Raw genomic sequence first — 19,068 nt, 5'->3', positions numbered from 1 at the left:
AAAATGGTTTAATTATTTGTGTATTCTCTCGTATTCACAGGAGCAGAGCTGTACTTCCCCAGTGTGAGCCCGAGCGACGCAGGCGTTTACATTTGTACCTGCAGAGACCAGAGGAGCACCAACCGAAGCCACGCTGAAATCATCGTCACTAGTGAGAAAAATACATCTCCGAATCCTCCTGTACATTACAACATCACTCTTCTCTCTGTTTCCACACTGTTTCCACACTCGCAGCAGATGGTGAAAGTTCGGGGTTTAATTTATGACGTTACAGTTCAATCTTGGGTTGAGTTGTGATAGCTCTTCTGCTAAAAGTGAACTTTGTGAACATTTCTGACTCCAGGCGCTCCATCCAAGCCCATTGAAGTGACAGTGGAAGAGCCCAAGTCCCAGACAGTGAGGGTTGGCGTGACCATCAGCTTCATATGTACCGCAAAGAGCAAGGTAACGTGATCAAATGGTTTCTTCTGTATTTATACTCAAGGTACAATTAGTTGTAGTTGAAGATGACGTTATGTAGTTGAAGTTATACGTACAATAAATACAGACATAAGATCATAGGTCATAAGAAATTAAAAGTGTCCAGACTGGCAAAATGTTTGTGCTTTTTATATTGAGAGAGCTATAACCAAAAACGCCTTGAAAGTACACATTTTCTGGTGGATTTTCTGAATCCTGCTCTTCTCCATGGAGATGTTATTGCTTTGCCTGGAATGTTCTACAGTATGGCATTAAACTTATCTATCCCCACGGCAAGACAATTATGTGACACCACCAGATTTATAGTTATAAGTTAGGTCTGTGGAGAGGTAACACTGCTCATACTAAGGGCCTGTTTACATGAGAACGCTTGTGGGTAAAAACAACAAAATATTTTATCACAAGTGCCTTTTGTTTAGACGGTTGTTTAGCATTTTTGAGGCTTAAAAATGCAAAAATCTGAAAGCACCCTCCAGAGTGGAAAAGTTGAATACACTCCGCGTGAAGTGTTTCCATCTACACTGCCCAAGACGCAAAACTCTGATCAGATCTGCTCATGTCGCGTACGTGTTTTATGTCACATACATACAGTACACAGAAACAAACATGTCGGATCATTTTCGTTTGTTCAGTCTTCTCTGGCAGCTCTAATAAACTTACAGGAGGCTCCCAACAAATGTACAGAATCTGCAGAGATATTATTAGTGAACAGAGAAGGATCTGCAATCATCTCTGTCAAATTGTGGATGTACCAGTTCGTCACAGGCGAGCCAGACAGCAAGCATACCCAATCCAATTCCACACACTTTTGCGTCACCGTATGCATGCAGATTTCCTTCCGAAAATGCTCGTCTAAACGCAGAATAAAAAGTGAAGACGCAAAATCAAATAACCATAGTTTAAGACCAAATCTCATTTTAGATACTATTACAAAAACACACTTGAAATTGAATGAGATGTGTTAGATGAGGTTATTTTATCTAGGGGTGTAAGAAAAAACCGATTCAGTGATATATCGCAATTCTTCTGGTACAGTTCTGGTAAACGTTCAAAATGTCTCCAAAATTATACGTTCTGTTTACTGTTCTCATGATTTAAAAACTAAATTAATTACATTTCTTCCAATTTTGTTCTTGTGAAAGTGTATTCAACCATAATATTCTACAGTTTTCTTGAAAAATGATAATATATCGTCCTTTTTGTTTTATTATTGGGATATATCGTGATATATAGAATTGCAATATAAGATTTATGGTAATGCAACCCCTAATTTTGTCTCTCAAAAGAATTTCCCAACTAACTTTTAGTGTGATCATAATTGTCTGAATCAAAGGCTCATAGTACATGTAGTTCTTTTTCTTTTTTTTTACATTTTCTTTGGAGTATGCTGAACTGATAATGTTGCGACACTTTTGATAAATAAGGATCATGTAGTTCCCTGCTTTTTACAACTTTACACAACCTTGCCAGCATTGCCACATCCCTAATCATTTATTTCACACCCTCTAACCCCGTCTGTCCTCTCCCGCAGTCCCCCGCCTACACTCTGGTCTGGACTCGCCAAGGCAACGGCAAACTCCCGAACCGCGCCATGGACTTCAACGGCATCCTGACCATCCACAACGTCCAGCCGGAGGACGCCGGGGTGTACGTGTGCACCGGCTCCAACATGTTTGCCATGGACGAGGGCAGGGCCATCCTCTACGTGCCAGGTTCGTGATCCCTGGCACCGCGCTCGCCTCTGCCCCTCCCCCCTGCCTCACACAGCTCCTCCCCCTCCTCCTGCACTGTAAAAAATGAGATCTGCATGAGTTTAAATGACTGGAATTCAAATTATTTATTGCGTTTATTTGAGTAGTTGACTTTAGTTAAGAATCTGGGGGGATATTTGACTTTTTTAAGGTATTCCTCTGTGGTTTTAATGTATAGCTTTTAGCTTTTTTTAAATTTCAAACTACTCAAGTTATCGTAGTAGCAGTAGTAGTAGTAGTACTAGTAGCAGTACCAGTAGTAGAAGTAAGTGTAGCTATAGTTTTCTAACCTAAATATGGGTTAAATAAAATGAATATATTTTTTGTAGTTGGAAATTATAATAGTGGTAGTACTTAGGGATGTAACGATATCCAAATCTACACGATATCTTCTCATGGTACGATATTTATTGCGATATTTTCTAGAGGCAAAAAAAAAAAAAAAAAAAAGGAAGAACAACAAAAAAATTGTGAGTGATGCTACTTTTCTCTTATCACAATCCAAATAATTGTGATAAAAAGATTTAAAAGTGCATCATAATAGTTAATTCAGCGTGTTCATTGGATTTAAACAGAGCAAAGGATCATGGTCTATGTAGTTTTTTAGCTATTGCTGCACCAAAACAATGAATTTAAGCAGAGACACTTGCGATTCGATATACTGTGATGACCCATTGGATTATTGTTACATCCCTAGTAGTACTTGCAGTAAAAATCGTCTTTTTGTAAAAACTATTCATAATCTCAACTCAATAAATATGCTGAATTCAAGTCCCTGTAACTCATGTAGATACATTTTTACGGTCTAGTCCCATTGACTCCAATTCTAAGCCCTCTCCAGCTTGGTGCATGAGTCTGAGTCTGTGCGCACTGTAAAAGTTGACCTTGGTTAACAGCATAATAAGCTTGCATTCTAACTGCTAATGCTTGTGGCTGCTGCTTGCTACACTTATTTGTTAAGCCAATCCTTTTTTTATTTTAATTTTGTACTTTGCTCGCTCGGCTCTAATGTCTCTAATCAAATGAATACAGCTTGTGGGTTTTTTTGAAAGCTCTCTTATTGATAACAGATACTGGGCAAATTAATTAAAAGGTGTAATTAGTGGTTGATGAGCGCTCTTCAGTCTAATTTGGGGGGTAATTGTCTTCCATTAAAATCATTTCTCTCTGTGGACTGATGCCGTGGTGGCGGTTTGGTGCTTCTTGGTCAAAATGGAGCTGAACAGTACCTTTCACTTTGAACTACATTTCCCATAAATTTTATTAATGACTATAACAATTGCGTTAATTGCAAATCAAAACATACCATAGATTATAATGGAAAATGCAGCAAAATGCATGTTTGACTTTGCTTTAGAGATGTCAAAAACTGAGAAAAAACTGTGAGAAACTAAAAACTATTATACTACAGAACTATTATGAGAGCACACGATAATATTAAAGACACTACCTTCATTTTGTATCGAAAATTCCGCTGTTCCGAATGTTTTTAATTGCCATAGTGATATTGAAATTAATATCAAGTATCAGGTCTGTTTTTTACGATCAGAATTGTAAAAGTTCAAATTAAAATTATATGTTTTGGGGTTTTTATTGGTCATAATTTAAGTTATCTCATAGCTTACTCCCCCATAAACTACAATATTAAGCTTGAACTCTTTGGCGATTTATAAATAAGTCAATGGGAAAAATGAATAGGGAATGTACTTCTTAAACCATGCATTTGAAAGTACTGTTGAGCTCCATCGCCGCTGCAGGTTTTCTATGAGTGCAACTAGCAGGTGATGGATTCTTGGGTTCTTTTTTCACTCCTCAATGCCCAAGCTGACACAAAAGCAAAAACCAAACAAATATATCACGTATTTTGGAGAGACTGGACTTCTAAAGGTGCTTAAAACTCACAGCAAGAGGATACAACCACCAGCCGCTACCTTCATTCAGATGTTGTATTCAGTTACTCTGTTATGGTGCTATTTGACCCTGTTCAATCTTATAGTTTAGTTTTTGTAACATTGCAATCGATATTCCTGTTTATATTATAAGTTACATTGATGTGTTTTAATTTTTGACTTGAAATCCAGTTTGTCAATCAGCTAAAGATATATTTTTGGTTCAATATATTTCTCTTTATGTTTGTAAAATCGAAATGTAACAATCAATAGTATCATTCTTTTTTTATTTTTAGTAATTTTTGTATTAACTTGTAAGCAATATGACTTTGTATTGTGTGTTTACATGTAGGCTGTTGTGATACCAATGAATAGTCAAGTATTTTTGAAAGTATATATTTTTATACTACCCAAAATTTCACCTCAAATTTCAATTTTACACACATTTCTATGACTACTATGCGTTTATTTCGTTTGTATTGGATGGTGCCACTGTAAAAAATATTTCTTGTAACCAAAATGAAAAATGAGTTGTACACATTTCTCTGTATTGTATTTAACTGTGAACTATTTTGTGAAAAAAAGATTGATTAAAACAATGACACTGGTTTGAATATTTGACCTTTCATATTTGTAACCACAAGCTGTATGGCAGCTGTTTGACCTGTCCTAACCAAACCCAATGTTGAAATGAGCTTTTTGCTACTAACCTGCATGCCCTGTGTGTCACTGCTTCATGTGCTTGGCTCATAGTCCTAATGTATTTAGGAATGTTTGACTTCAGCTGCAATGTTTTTGTTAATTACCATTATTATGTGCATCAGTGGGTAGGACGCAAGATGCCAACAACTTCTTTTTCTACTCAGTGTTGAGGCATTTTCAGACTAGAAACTTATTTATTTTTGGCCTAATATTTAATTGTTGTATATTGTTTTGAAGAAAGTGACTTTCACATTTCACATACACCACATCAAAGCTGGAACTAAACTTGGACTAGACCAGGACTAAACTATTTTCTAGAACAGTACCACATGATGTCAAAATCAAGATTATCTTGGAATCAAACCAGGACCAAAGTTGACTCAGTTGGTCTAGACACAACCTAATTATGTTATGGACCAGACAGGACATGCAGGTAAGATAAACCATCACATGACACTGGAATCTGAATGAAATGAAAAACATATAGAGGTATACTAACCGACACATACAAGTATCATTGTATTTTAGCTTCTATCTTATTTTAACTCGGGGGTGTCCAAACTATGGTGCGGGGGCCAAATGTGGCCCTCACACCAGTTTTTGTTGGCCCTTGGGTCTCCGGCTGAAATGGTCCAACCGATCAGAGCCAGGCAGAACTTTTTAATACAAATTTAAGTAATTTTAACACTACTATGTTTATAGCATCACATTAACAAAACCTAAAATCACTGTTCGAATGACAAACTGTATAAAAGAAGTGGACTAAGTGAGTCTGACATAACCCATAGCGTTCAGCGCCGCTCAAATGAGGCTCGTGATGCTCACAGCTACAGGAGCAAATCTGGAGGCTCTATGTTATGAATAGGATTTTTTGACAGACAAAATAGTGAAAAAAATAAAAATAATAATCTGGATCATGTAGTGCAGGTTAATATGAACATTTTAAGACCAAAATGACAAGGCTCAAAACAGCAGTTAAAGAGAGAGGGACGACAAGTTCCCAATGTAAGTCAATTGTCAGAAGGAGCCGGAAGAGCCTCCTGGCGAACTTCCTATTTGACAGCGGCTAGAGCTTTAGTTATGTCCACTCATATATACAGTCTATGGTTCGAACCTTTATTAAATGTACAATAGCTCTGTCAAAGCTCTGTGAAATGCACACATCTGATCGACTGTACAGTATAAACCACTGTGACCCTCCGCTTCAAATATGTTTCGGTGGAAAAAGTTTGGACACCCCTGCAGCTGAACTGTTCATACTTATTCACTAGTAGTAATGAACTCATATTTGGTGGTCTCTATGGAGAATCCCACTTGGTCCACTCCAGTGGAGGGTAAACTGCTCCTATTGGTTGACTCACCTGTCAGTTTACCTGTGCCCCTCCCTCTATATCTGCCCCTCCCCCTGCAGAGGCCTCACAGACTCAGATGTTTTACACAGCCTATGAAATGTTTGAAGGACACAGAAAGCGTAAGTCCACATGGGCGCAGTTCTTTCTCCCTTGGGTGCTCCCTGGAGGGCGCCGCCTCTTCCTCTCTCTATGACGTCATGCATGCGATCATCTTTCAGCATGGATGAACGGAGAGACTGCCTATGTGCAACCAAGCAACAAGTATAACTATATATATAATAGAACAATTCTAACAGCCAAGTTAGATCTAAAATACAGTCGTTTATATTTATAATGCATTTTTAGAGCATGTAGGGAACTTTGTGTTATAGTTTTATAGTTTTATGAGCCCCATTTTTGAATAATTTGAACAGTTCTCCAACAGTTATCCATTAAAGGCACTATACTAGATTTGTATAGTTTTATAAACATGAAAAACAGAACTGGTTCATATTCAGTGGTTGGCAGCAACAGCCTAAAGTTATTCCTCTTACCTTATGTATTCTGAGCATTGCCACAGTGAGTTTAAAAGCACGTTTCACAACTTTCAGAGACCACAACAGAGTTTTGCAATGCCAACTAGCATGCTAACTGCGCATCATCTTATCTTCCTGGTTCACAGATGATAAAAGCTCTTTAGAAATAGATGCAGACAGTACACAGTCTCATTTTGATATCTGATTTAATTTAACAACAGTTTTGGGAACAGTGCTTTGTAGACACTTACCTTATATACTTTTCAACATCAGAAATAATAAGTATACCATCTTTTTTCACACCAAAGTATAGTAACCAACTAAAAAAGACTGAAAAACTTGAAATAACTTGAAAACTGTATTGGATTTTCATACAAGAGAATCATTTAGCCCATATATTTTTCCTTTTTTTCTCTAAAACTGTAATGTGACTGCAGTTATGGTTTTATTTTTCCATGGCATCATAGATTTTTGTCAATTTTGTGAACCATAATAATAATTTTTTAACACTTACAAGTCATTTATTTTGACCTTCTTTGCTCATATTAATCATGGGTGGTAATGTTATTCGTTGTGGGCATTGCCATAGTAACCAGCTGGTTGTACATGGGCAGTACGACTCCACCAGATTCTGAGGGTTTATTGGGCTCCATCACTGCAGAAAAAGTGCATGATCTTAGTATGGACAACTCCCTGTGAATGTAGAGCTATATAGATATTTTTAAAGGGCCCATATTACGCTATTTTCTGATCTGTGTTATAATCTTGTTTCCTCATCACAAACAGATCTGAAGTTGTGTTTTGTTTCATTCACTCATGTTAAACACACAAACCCTGAAGATTTAGGTTGAGCTCTTCTCTCAAACAGGAAAAACTCTGCTCCACCGTGTGATGTCATATGGTAATACAGGAAGTGCCCCATTATTTTTTAAAACCGTGTACACCAGAGTTCTCAAATTTGAGGCCTTCGGGGGTCAACTGCAGCCCACGGATGATTTTTGTGGCCGTACACTGTAAACCCGAATAAGTTACCAGAACTCAAAAAAATTGAGGCAATAAATTGCCTCAATTTTTTTGAGTTGATAAACTTAAAAGTCACAATTTCCAGTACTTAAAAGGTTTGATTGCTTGCTACTTGTACCTTTTGATAAGACCTGAATTAAAAGTGCTCATTTAGCTCAACTCAAATATTTGCAGTTAATATAAACTCATAGTTTTCTGTTAAGCAACTCAATTATTTTAATTTATTATGATTTAAAATAGGGAGTTTTCAAACCACAGAAAAACGCTCACAGAACTTAAAAAAAAAAAGTACACAACCACATCATTTTATGTTACCCAAACTCAAATCTTTATTTGTGTTTTTGCCCTTGCACACTGAAATTAAATAAAAAATAAAATGGCACGCAGTGTGCAGAAGTTACAATGGAATGGCATATAGACTATAAAACAAGAGTATAAGAACAAATGCATAGTGACTATGCACAACAAATTCACAGTGACTACTGGGTAATTTTTTTCTTACAAAACAGTTAAGTTTGGTCTTATTGACTGAACATTGGCTGCAGTAACTCTAAAGCAATATCTAGACAAAAGAACTTTTAACTTGTCGTTAACATGTTGTACCCTTTAACCTACATCATTTTTTTGGTTTTTACTTCCTTACTTCTTTATCAATATTAGTTTGATCGTACAAACTAAACTGAGAATAAAAAAATTTAGATTTTTTTCCCGCTTATGGTCATACAAACTAAATGTTAACAAAGGCATCAAAAGTTTATCGTTTGATTGCACAAAATAAACCACAATGAGAATGAAAAAAATGAGGATTTTTTTTGTGTTCGTTCATGGTCGTACAAACTAATAATGTTGATAAATAAGGCACAAAATTTAACATTTTATTTTGATAAGATCATAAACGATAAAGAAAAGCATAGGTTTAGTTAATGGTCATGGTTTCCTTACATCATCAAGTCATTCTTAATGGTTTGCAACCTGGGTGACAGTTTACTACCTTCTAGACCAAGTAAAATTTTCTGAGTGAATTCAAAAGTGCTGGTCAGAGCTTTGGGATAACTGAGGTGTAGTGCATAGGCCAGTCCAAAGACTACCAGGAAGGCTTCACCAAGTCTGGGGAGGCTGACCACAACATCACCTTCAATGACGAGAATGAGGAAGTTGATCTCAGCTCGCTTGGGTCTTTTAATGTTGGAATGTGAAGGTTCATTTTCAGGATTACTTCTGCTTCTTTTTCCGGCATTAACGCTAACCTCCTGACAACCAGCCCGTCTCATCTTGCTTCGGAAATTGCCCATCTTAAACTTGATGCTATTTTTCCACCCATTCCAGCCAGTTTCAGATCCAGCTTCCTTCAAACAGGGATGTTTGGCTACAAGAGCCTCAGCAGCCATTGCAATCTCTTTATCACTTGGGTAAGCCTTAAAACCATATATATAGTCGATGCAAGGTTTTCCAAAATGTCGTGCTTAAGGTCTCTTGTCAACTTAAGGTAAGGTGTGTGTTGCTCTTCTCATATTCTGCATTTCCATCTCGAAGTTTCAGCTCAACATCAAATGCAAATGTGGGAACTGGAAAAAGGACCAGGAGGCCATCTGCAGAGACGCTCTGGAGATGACACATCTGAAAGCAGAATAGTAGATGCAATAGAGCTGGAGTCCTCTGAAACTGCGATGTGGACAATAGCTTTTTGTGGCAAATCCTGAATGTCTGTAAGGGAAGTAAGCTTCCCGTCAAAGTCTGGATCTTCATACAGCAAATCAAAGTGGAGGTCAATTTCCAATTGTTCTTTTTATAATCTTGATCAGTGCATCAACAGAGGCTGGTCTTGAGCTGAGTTTTAGTTTTCTAGCCTGGTCTGGATCAACAACACGAAGGATCATTGGTTGTGGAGATGCAGCTGCCATTGTGCTAAATGAAAAGACAAAATCAGGTTGTTAAAAGTGTATCATATCTAGTGTACAACTTGCGTAATTCCACAGAGTGAAGACAGACTATAACTGGTAAATAAAAGTAATCTCTTTTACCTGAACTCAGTTCCCTCTCACTTGAATGAACCTCTTGGGGGTCAGCAGCAGCGATCCGTCTACCTTGTATGCTGAGAGGGGGGCTGTATCATTCAACTCAGACTGAAGGTGGATTGACAGGCTTGTATTTGCAGTCGACAGCTCGTAGGACCGTAGATGTTCTACATACCAAGAGTCATAATCACAACACAGAAAAGATACATTGTGATTGACAAGGAAGATCTGTTCTATTTTGCTGAATTTAGATAGTCCACCGCTGACTCCTACAGACAGAAACATTCCACAGACATAGTCTGTGCCATCAATGGTTACTTTTGATGTCTTGTAGATTGTGTCAGTAGTTGTTTGCTCTCTAATGTGTACCTGAGCAGCCTCTGGTAGAGCTGAAACCAGAACAGAGTCAACCCTGGATGCTTGAGTGTTTGGCTTAAAAAATGATGGTGCAGCAAGATGATATGCCATCATGTGCTGATGTCTGATTGCCATTGTCTTCAAAATATTTTTGAAATTTTGAGAGTCATGCACCACTCTTTTAAAAAAGCGGTGCTTGGCCTCAAACCGCATAGTCCAAAAATGCAGCAGGGGGCCAAAGCACTTAACTAGAGCAGGATAATGCTCCACATAATGATGTTTAGGACGGAGCCTAACCTCTGGGAAAACCTCTAGCAGTGCCTGTCTATGATCGCTGATTTTGCAAACAAAATAGTCTAAGGTTTCATCAGTAAATGATGGGCACAAAGCCAATTCTACCACCTCTTTCAGTTCCATCAAAACTGCCCATGCCTTATCACCCTCTGGTACTAAACTGCCAACAAGCAATGGAAGAAGTCTGAGCAGAGTGGCATTTTCATGTCCATTACCTCCAATTGTTCCCCGAGAGAGACACATTTGGTGAAGTGGCTGAGGTCTATCCACTTTATCAGTATGTTGATATGGAAATGATCTAATCTTGTTGTTCAAATACTTCAAAGTGAAGTACTTCAGTCGGATCATCTCTTTAACACAAAGACAAAGCTCCATCGGAACTATACCTTCCAGAAGATCGTGGAGTATATCTGGAGGAAACCCTGTGATTGTATGGAAGTAATTCAGAGACTCACGCAAGACACAGCTACCTTTAACGCCAAAGTGGCTGCTTGAAATTTCACTTTCTTGAACAGTTTGTACATGTAGGTCATGGCTAGCTTTAGTTCTCTGAGAAAATGTTCTCTCTCTGACTTCAGTTACTTGAAACTGTTCAACTGAGGCCATACAGAATCTGCAAACATGGCCTGCTCTAAAGGACTCTGTAAAGCCACCTAATCCATGAGCAGCCAAATTGTCAGCAGAAACACAAAAGACAGTGCCTCTAACATTCTGACCAACTCTTTCAATGAATACTCCATCTTCTTCCAGAGTATGAACGTCACGCAGCAATGGAGCAAGTACAGCTGCATATCCATACTTACGAAGGTCTGTCACTTTTACCAATATTGCTAGCTGTATAGCATGTAATGTTGATCTGTATTTTGGCGGAAGATTAGCAAGGACCCAATATACAGCACACATTTTGTGAATTTTGCGTGATGTGCCTAATGGATTGCAAATTTCTAGTTCATCAATATATATCTGGAGCGGTAAGATGAGATCCCCAGTTGACAGCAATTCATTTTCAAGGAAATGAGAGCCACTGGAGCATGATACATATTGACCAAATGTAGTATTTGTTTCTGTAATCTTGTTAAGCATGTCTGTGTTTCTAAACAACTCTTGAATCATTGAAAGGACAGGAACATACATGCTGGTATGTCCAGGCTCTAGCTGATACTCCACTGGCATTACACAAGGATAGTTGTGCTCAATAAAGGTTTTTCTGCGCTTTGCTGAACACAACTCAGCACCTTTACAGGTTGTTGTAGACAGAACATTGCAGTCCATGACAGCAGCAACAACTTCACTCAGTGTAGGTTCAGAAATGCTATGACCATTTTGCTGAAGTATGTCATGAACTGCCTCTTTGATCAGCGGCTCAGATAAGGAGAAGATCTGATTCAAGTGATCTACTATTTCCTGAGTAGCAATGTTTGAGACATGGAGGAGAGCCTGCATCTTTAAGAATAAGGAAGACATGTTAATTTTAAGTTGATTTCTTAAACTGACTGTGCCACTCTGATTCCCATTCACCACTTCTCTGCTCTGACTAGGGCATTCTTCATGTAAACCAATAGTTTCAGTTTCTGAAATACTGGCTAGAAGATTGTCTGGATCCTCACTGACAAGATCAGTTTTAAAGTCTGACGCGAGATCTGCTTGGTGTGCTCTACTTTTATGAGAATTGAATGAGGAGTATACATTTGTGCTATAGGTGCAATCCTTATAAGGGCATGTCACGGTTTCATGATTTTTCAAATGCTTTCGGAGATGACTGAAAACAGCAGATTCAGAAAGGGGTTGCTGAAATGTGCATAAAGGGCATTTAAATAACACAGGCCCCTGACTCTGCTGTGTATGACTGATAGGTTGTGCTGCATGATATCTTGATAAATGAGTACTCAGTGCATTAAGTGTCTGAAATGTACAAATGCAGTCAGTGTAGAGGCAAGGAAGAGGGCTGGTTCTAGAATACTGGCTGTGCTCCAACCTGTAGTGTCTAAATAACAGTATTCTGGAGTTGAAAGAAGCTGGACACAACTTACATTTCCAGGTCATTCTGGAACTAGCAACCTAAAAGGGAAAAAAACAATGAAAACTTTTACACCAACTTTTAAAACAGAATTGCTGATACTTAATATAACATTATTATTAGCTTAACACAAGATGTTAAATTGGCAACATGTCCTCAACACAATTTGTTGTATACAACATCTACAGAAAATAGTACAACTTACTAGTTTTTGAAGTGTTTTTATGACAAATCCAATTCAGTTTTGACAAATTTTCAGACCAATCATCTTTTTTTGGAAGCAAAACCAAAGTTAAGTCATCTGTGCAGTGTCAAAAAAAAATGGGAAAATTGTATTTATGAAAAGAACACATTTATGAATTGTTAAGTTTAATATGGCAAAAGATTTCATTTGGTTCAAACAGGAAAGCAGAATAAATGATGGTGTGAGAGGGTGGGGAGGTTGACAGAAGAAGTAACATTCATTTGATTACCTGGTAACTTTATCTCCAGTAATGTTTAACTCCGTCTGAACTCCTTTAAACTAGAACACAGTGATGCAAACACATTAACTGATCTGAAGCCGAACAATTAAGCACTTTCAGAATATCAAATTTGAAAAACATTCATAGAAGAATTAACATTCATTTGATTACCTTGTAACTATCACCAATAATCTTTTAACTCCATCTGAACTCCTTCAAACTAGAACAGAGAGATACAAACACATTAACTGATCGGTCTGTTAATGGTCTTTTTTTTTTATTTTATTCCCAGTGTCATGCTACTAAAGCTATCAAGCAAAATTAACATTACTGTAAAAGCAGCTGCACTTGAACTTTATGAAGGGGTCAGCAGCCTATCCCGATATTACGACATGCCAGTTTTCCGCTACTACTGATTTTAAATGTGCAACAAAAAGCGCACACAAAGAAGGCAGTTCCGTAGTTCCCCATTAAGCCTAGGCTCCACTGCACGCGTTAGCGTTTACGCGCGCAACCTCGCAGCAAGGGCTCTGTGTTTCTCAATGACATTGTAAGGTCCAAACATTTGTGAAGCCATAGTTGACGCTTTGCACACCTTGTTCCACCTTTTTAAAATGCATCAAAAATGAAAGAATCCACGAACAGCGATCCAAGTGCAATTTAAAAACTCTTTACTGCTGATTCACATTATAGGACATACAGATACAAACAAAAAAGAGGAACTTTAACGTGTAGGTGACAGGAGGTCAAAAAACTGTTTGGCTCCACTCCACCCTCTCCCGGTGCACCTGCCCACATCTTAAATAGGGAGCCGTAGACCACAAAATAATACAAAAATTAAACATTACTTAAGTAAACTTATGATTAACATTAGCAATAATTAATTAAAGAAAAAATATAAATAGATCAAATTACTTTGTAACAAATAATCAACAAATAATCAAGTTAACCATAAAGAACCACCAAAATACCAAAAATCATGCATTTTAAGTAAACATTAAATCAAACAAAATAAGAATAATTATCTCAATAATGAAAATACTACAAACTGGGTTTAGGCTCCTACATTACCGGCCCCTAATTGTTAACTAGTTTACTGTAACAATTACCAAACAGATTAATTCATTAAAGGGAGCCTACAGTATCATATAGACAAAACAAGTCTAAACAGTCTATGCATATCACAGCTCATGGTTCTTGAGCTTCTAGTAAAAGACACAATTTGGTGACTGGGCGACAGAGCTCTGAGGTTTTAGTCCGAACTTTAACTTGGCGGACAAGACCTCTTCTGTCTGGGAAAGTCTCTACCACCTTTCCTAGTGGCCATGAGTTTCTGGGTGCTGTATCGTCCACAATCAACACCACGTCACCAATATGAAGATTCCGTCCAGTTGTGGACCACCTCTGGCGTTCTTGAAGTTGGGTGAGGTATTCTTTACACCAGCGTTTCCAGAAGATATCTGTCAGATACTGTACTTGTTTCCATCTTCTTCTGACATACTGATCTTCCTTGTTGAAAACACCAGGGGGTAACGATGGTTTAGTTTTAAGCAGAAGAAGATGATTGGGTGTTAAGGCCTCTAAATCATTCAAATCTGAAGAAGCTCTGGTAATGGGTCTGCTGTTGATGATCGCTTCTGCTTCACACAACAGAGTCTGTAGGCCTTCTTCCTCCAACACCTGCTCCTTCATTGTCACGTTCAGTATTTTTCTCACAGAGCGTATCAGCCTCTCCCAGCTTCCACCATGATGCGAACCTGCCGGGGGGGTTGAAATGCCAAGCAATCCCCTTTTGCTGGAGATTCTTTGTGATCCGGCTGCTATTCCACTGCTGCAGGGCCAGCTTCAGCTCTGTGTCTGCTGCTCTCAAGTTGGTGCCATTATCAGAGTACATCTCCTTCACTTGTCCTCGTCTTGCCACAAATCTTCTGATTGCGTTAAGACATGCGTCTGTGTCCAAAGAAGATGCAAGCTCAAGGTGGACAGCTCTTACAGCGAGACATGTGAAGATGACTCCATACCTTTTTACTTGGGCTCTGCCTCTCCGCACCAGGAAGGGACCAAAGTAATCCATGCCAACTCTGGTAAAGGGCGGGTCATCAGGGAGCAGCCTGCATTTAGGCAAGTCAGCCATTAACTGTTTTCCAGCCGTGCCATGTAATCTTCTGCAAGTGACACACTTTGACAGCAGCTTCCGGATAGCTCCATTAGCTCCAGGAATCCAAAACTTCTCTCTCAGTTTTGCCAACATGTGATTTCTGCCCGCATGAGCTGTAGTTTCATGAACACTTCTCAACACCAGAGTGGCAACATGGGACTGTTTAGGCAGAATAACTGGCTGTTTGGATTCAGCTGGCATGGCTGATCGACTCAATCTTCCACCCACTCGCATCACTCCATCCTGAATCACTGGATTGAGCTTGTGTAGCGGGCTGCTTCTCTTGACTCTGTGCTGTTCCATCAACATCATTATATCATCCTTGAAATACTGCATTTGAATGTACTTCACAATCTCTGATTCTGCTCCATCCAAATCAGCACATGTAATGTCCTTTCCTTTAATTCTCTTGAAATCCTCCATCCTGTTTTCATCATTTAATGTCCATAGTTCCTTTCTTCTTGCTCTTAGCTCAATCAACAGCGTTTTCAACTTGAGAAACCAGGCGACAACTCGTTTCAGCTTGGTCCAAGAGGAGAAATAAAGTATCAGTCTGTCTGTTGCGTTGTTTAGCCTTTGTGCTTGGATAACATGTGTTTGAGTCACTCTTTTTACCTCCAAGTCTTCACAAACCAAAACTGTGGGATCTGGATTTGTGGGCCACAGGTCAGGAGTCTGGAGGATGAAATCTGGTCCACACAGCCAGCTCTCACACCGCAGGAAGGCATCGATTGCTAGTCCCCTGGAAACACAATCTGCAGGGTTAGAGGTGGAATTTACATACCTCCACTGGGATGGTTGTGAATGCTGCAGGATGACGGTCACACGATTAGCAACAAATGTCTTGAATCTTGCGGTTTCACTGTTCAGATATTTAATGACGGCAGTACTGTCAGTCCAAAAAACTGAGTCCACAAGCTCCACCTCCAGCTCCTTTCTTAGCAGCTTATCCATCTTCACTGCAACTGTGGCTGCAGTTAGCTCCAGCCGTGGGACAGTAGGAGTTTTCAGTGGTGCAACTCTGGCTCTGGCCATCAGGAGAGTGGAATGTGTGTCACCTTCAGAGTTGTGCAGTACCAGGTAGCTCGCTGTGCCATAAGCGTCTTCACTCGCATCAGCAAAATGGTGAAGCTGTGCTGAGACTGATGAGCCAAAGAGTCTGGTTTTAATACATCGATTCACTCCAAATCCATCCAGCTGCTTGAGTCCAGAAAGCCACTTAGTCCAGATCTTAATAATGCTGTCTGGCAGCTCTTCGTCCCAGGAGTATTTCAAGCGACAGATCTCCTGGAGAAGTCTCTTGGCTGGCAAGATAACTGGAGCGAGGAGTCCTAGTGGATCAAAAATGGAACTGACCAGGGAAAGTAGTCCTCTTCTGGTGTGCGGGCGCTCTTTGATGTTGATCTTAAACTTGAATTTGTCAGTTTCTGCACACCACTGTATTCCCAGGGCTCTCTCCAACGGTAAATAGTCTTGATCCAAATCCAAATCTTGAAATCCGTGAGCTCGTTCACTGGCTGGAATAGTGTTGAGCAGTTTTCGGCTGTTACTTGACCATTTTGTTAGTCTGAAGCCTCCTTTAGCCAGCAATTTGGTCAGGGCAGCTGCAAGAGAAATGCCACCATCTTCATCTGCAGTTGACTTAATGCAGTCGTCCACATAAAAGTTCTTAAAGATAGTTTTAGCAGCTTCTTGGCCGAACTCTTCTCCAAAATCCAAAGCACATTTCTGCATTGCAAATGTGGCTACACTTGGTGACGAAGTAGCTCCAAAAATGTGTACTTTCATCTTGTGTTCCACCAGCTGCTGACTGTAGTCCCCATGAGGCCACCAGAGGAATCTGAGGAGGTCTGTGTCAGAGTCACTCACTCGAACTTGATAAAACATAGCCTCCACATCAGCCATCATGGCAACCGTCTCTTGACGAAATCTTAAAAGTACTCCGATTAATGAACTTGTTAAATCTGGTCCTTGCAGCAGTTCTTGATTCAAAGATGTTCCACCAAAGCTGGCTCCGCAATCAAAAACAACACGCAGCTTTTCTTTCACTGGATGTCTGACTCCATGATGAGGTAAATACCAAATACGTTCACTTTTTGTTTCACTTTCAGCATTTGTAATCTCCTCTGCATAGCCTTTATCTAGGATGCTGTCCATAAACGCCACATACTCCTTGTAGTAGGCCTCATCTCTAGAAAATCTTTTCTTCAAATTCAGTACACGTTGCTCTGCGATGGATCTGTTGTTGGGCATGTGCAGCTCTTTATTCTTAACTGGGAGACAAATACTGTAATGTCCATCTTTCAGCTGTGCAGACTGAGACACCATAGAAATAAACTGATGATCATCCTTTGACATTTCACGTTCTTCTGTTAATCCAGCATCAGGAAAATCTTGTTTAAACTGAAGCTCCCACAGCTCCTCCAATCTAGCAACTGAAATCCTGTTTACAGTCACTTTAGTCCATGTATCAGTTTGCTTGGCCTCTCCTCCGCCTCTGAGCGGTCCATTAATTGTCCAGCCTAATAATGTTCTCACAGCATATGGTCCATCAGCCACACTTTTTACCACCTGAAGTGGTTCCATAGCTTGAGGAACATTTGCTCCGATGAGCAATCCAATGTCAGCATGTATAATAGGAAGCTTTACATCTTTCAGATGTGGCCAACAGTTCACATCCTCTTGACGTGGGATATTCTCTTTGCTCACTGGAATCAGCTTTTGTGAGTACACTTCTGATAACTTAATGTAGTTCTCACCATCCAGGCTGCTGATCTCCAATCCATTCACAATACTGGTGTTCACAACAGATTCTCGTCCCATTGTCTTCAGCAAAATGCTAGTATTATGTCCATGCATATGCAGTTCATTAATCAAAGACTCTGTGGCAAAGGTAGCAGTGCTTCCTGGATCCAGAAAAGCATAAGTTGTGACTACTTTTGTTCCTTTAACAGTTTTAACACACACTGGCACAATAGACAGAGTGCAGTCTTCCTTACCAGCCCCAGTGTGGCTGCGCGCTTCCATGGTCTGCACCAGAGCACTGGAGACTGTTTGCTGCTCGTGGCTTTCACTGTTGTATTCTCCCTCTTTAGGTTTAATGTTCATGTGCAGAAGAGTGGGGTGTGGTCCAGAACATTCCTGACAAGATGCCTTTTCTTTACAACTGTTGCTCATATGTCCATGTTTCAAACAGGCAAAACATAAACCTCTGCGGCGTAAAACCTCGATCTTCTCCTTGTGTGACTTTGTTTTGAGCTTTCTACAGTTGGCCAGACTGTGATGCTCTCCTTTACAGTAAGCACAGGGTTTGCTGTTTGCATCAGTGGGGGTGTATGATAACTTTTGATTGGGTAAAATGCTTATTTTACTGTCTTTGTCAGAAGAAGAAACAACCGCCGTACTGAAGACTTTTTTTGGCTTTGGTGGATCTGGGGCACTTGATTTGGATCTCTGGTTAGCTTTATCATAAACACTAATGCTTGTGTCTTTGAGATTTCCATAAAGCGGGTGTACCATGTACTTGGCTTGTTTTGAAACAAAGTCCACAAAATCTTTAAACTTGACTCGCTTTTTTGTTTTCTCTTGCAAATCACAAGCAAACTTTCTCCAGGCTTCTTTCAACTTATAAGGAAGCTTGGTTACAAGCAACTTAATGTTGGCAGTGTTGTCCAGATCTTCTAAATACGTGATGCTTGACATGGCATTACAACATCCAGCCAAAAACAGTGAAAAAGATTGTAGCGCAGCACCATCTTCTGGTTTAATTATTGGCCAGTTCATTACTTCCTTCATGTAGGCTTCTGCAATCTTATATTCATCCCCAAAAAATTCTTTCAGTAAGGCCTTTGCCTTAACATAACCAGCTGTTGGCTCCATATGAATACAGCTCTTTACCAAATCATGAGGCTGGTTACTGGTGTATTGCAGCAGAAACTGTAGTCTATCACATGCATCACTTGTGCGGCCCTCTATACTGTGTTCAATAGATCTTATAAAGGTCCAGTACTGCAGAGGGTCACCGTTAAAGGTGGAGATTTTTAATTCAGGG

The 19,068-nt window shown here is 39.5% G+C and overlaps 1 protein-coding gene and 1 long non-coding RNA gene across 2 annotated transcripts; one reads left to right on the top strand and one right to left on the bottom strand.

The window, feature by feature from the left end:
- Window positions 1-43: 43 nt before the first annotated feature.
- Window positions 44-2,322, top strand: LOC129410824 (basement membrane-specific heparan sulfate proteoglycan core protein-like; the record flags this gene model as incomplete). The annotated part of the gene is made up of 3 exons (XM_055159718.1): window positions 44-151; window positions 344-444; window positions 2,012-2,322. Coding segments are annotated over 3 exons (398 nt in total), but the record flags the coding sequence as incomplete, so codon positions are not given.
- Window positions 2,323-9,532: 7,210 nt separating this feature from the next.
- On the bottom strand, window positions 9,533-12,647 carry LOC129410825 (uncharacterized). The gene is made up of 4 exons (XR_008633021.1): window positions 12,601-12,647; window positions 12,409-12,436; window positions 9,734-9,894; window positions 9,533-9,617 (listed from the first exon to the last, which is right to left on the bottom strand). It is a non-coding gene; the product is annotated as an uncharacterized LOC129410825 (long non-coding RNA).
- Window positions 12,648-19,068: the final 6,421 nt, after the last annotated feature.

This window comes from Boleophthalmus pectinirostris, unplaced genomic scaffold (assembly GCF_026225935.1).
Source record: "Boleophthalmus pectinirostris isolate CB_2022bp ecotype Guang Dong unplaced genomic scaffold, ASM2622593v1 HiC_scaffold_2479, whole genome shotgun sequence".
In the NCBI taxonomy this organism is placed as follows: domain Eukaryota; kingdom Metazoa; phylum Chordata; class Actinopteri; order Gobiiformes; family Gobiidae; genus Boleophthalmus; species Boleophthalmus pectinirostris.
The sequence above is the reverse complement of the archived record's forward strand: the minus strand, read 5'-3'. Positions and strand labels throughout refer to the sequence as shown.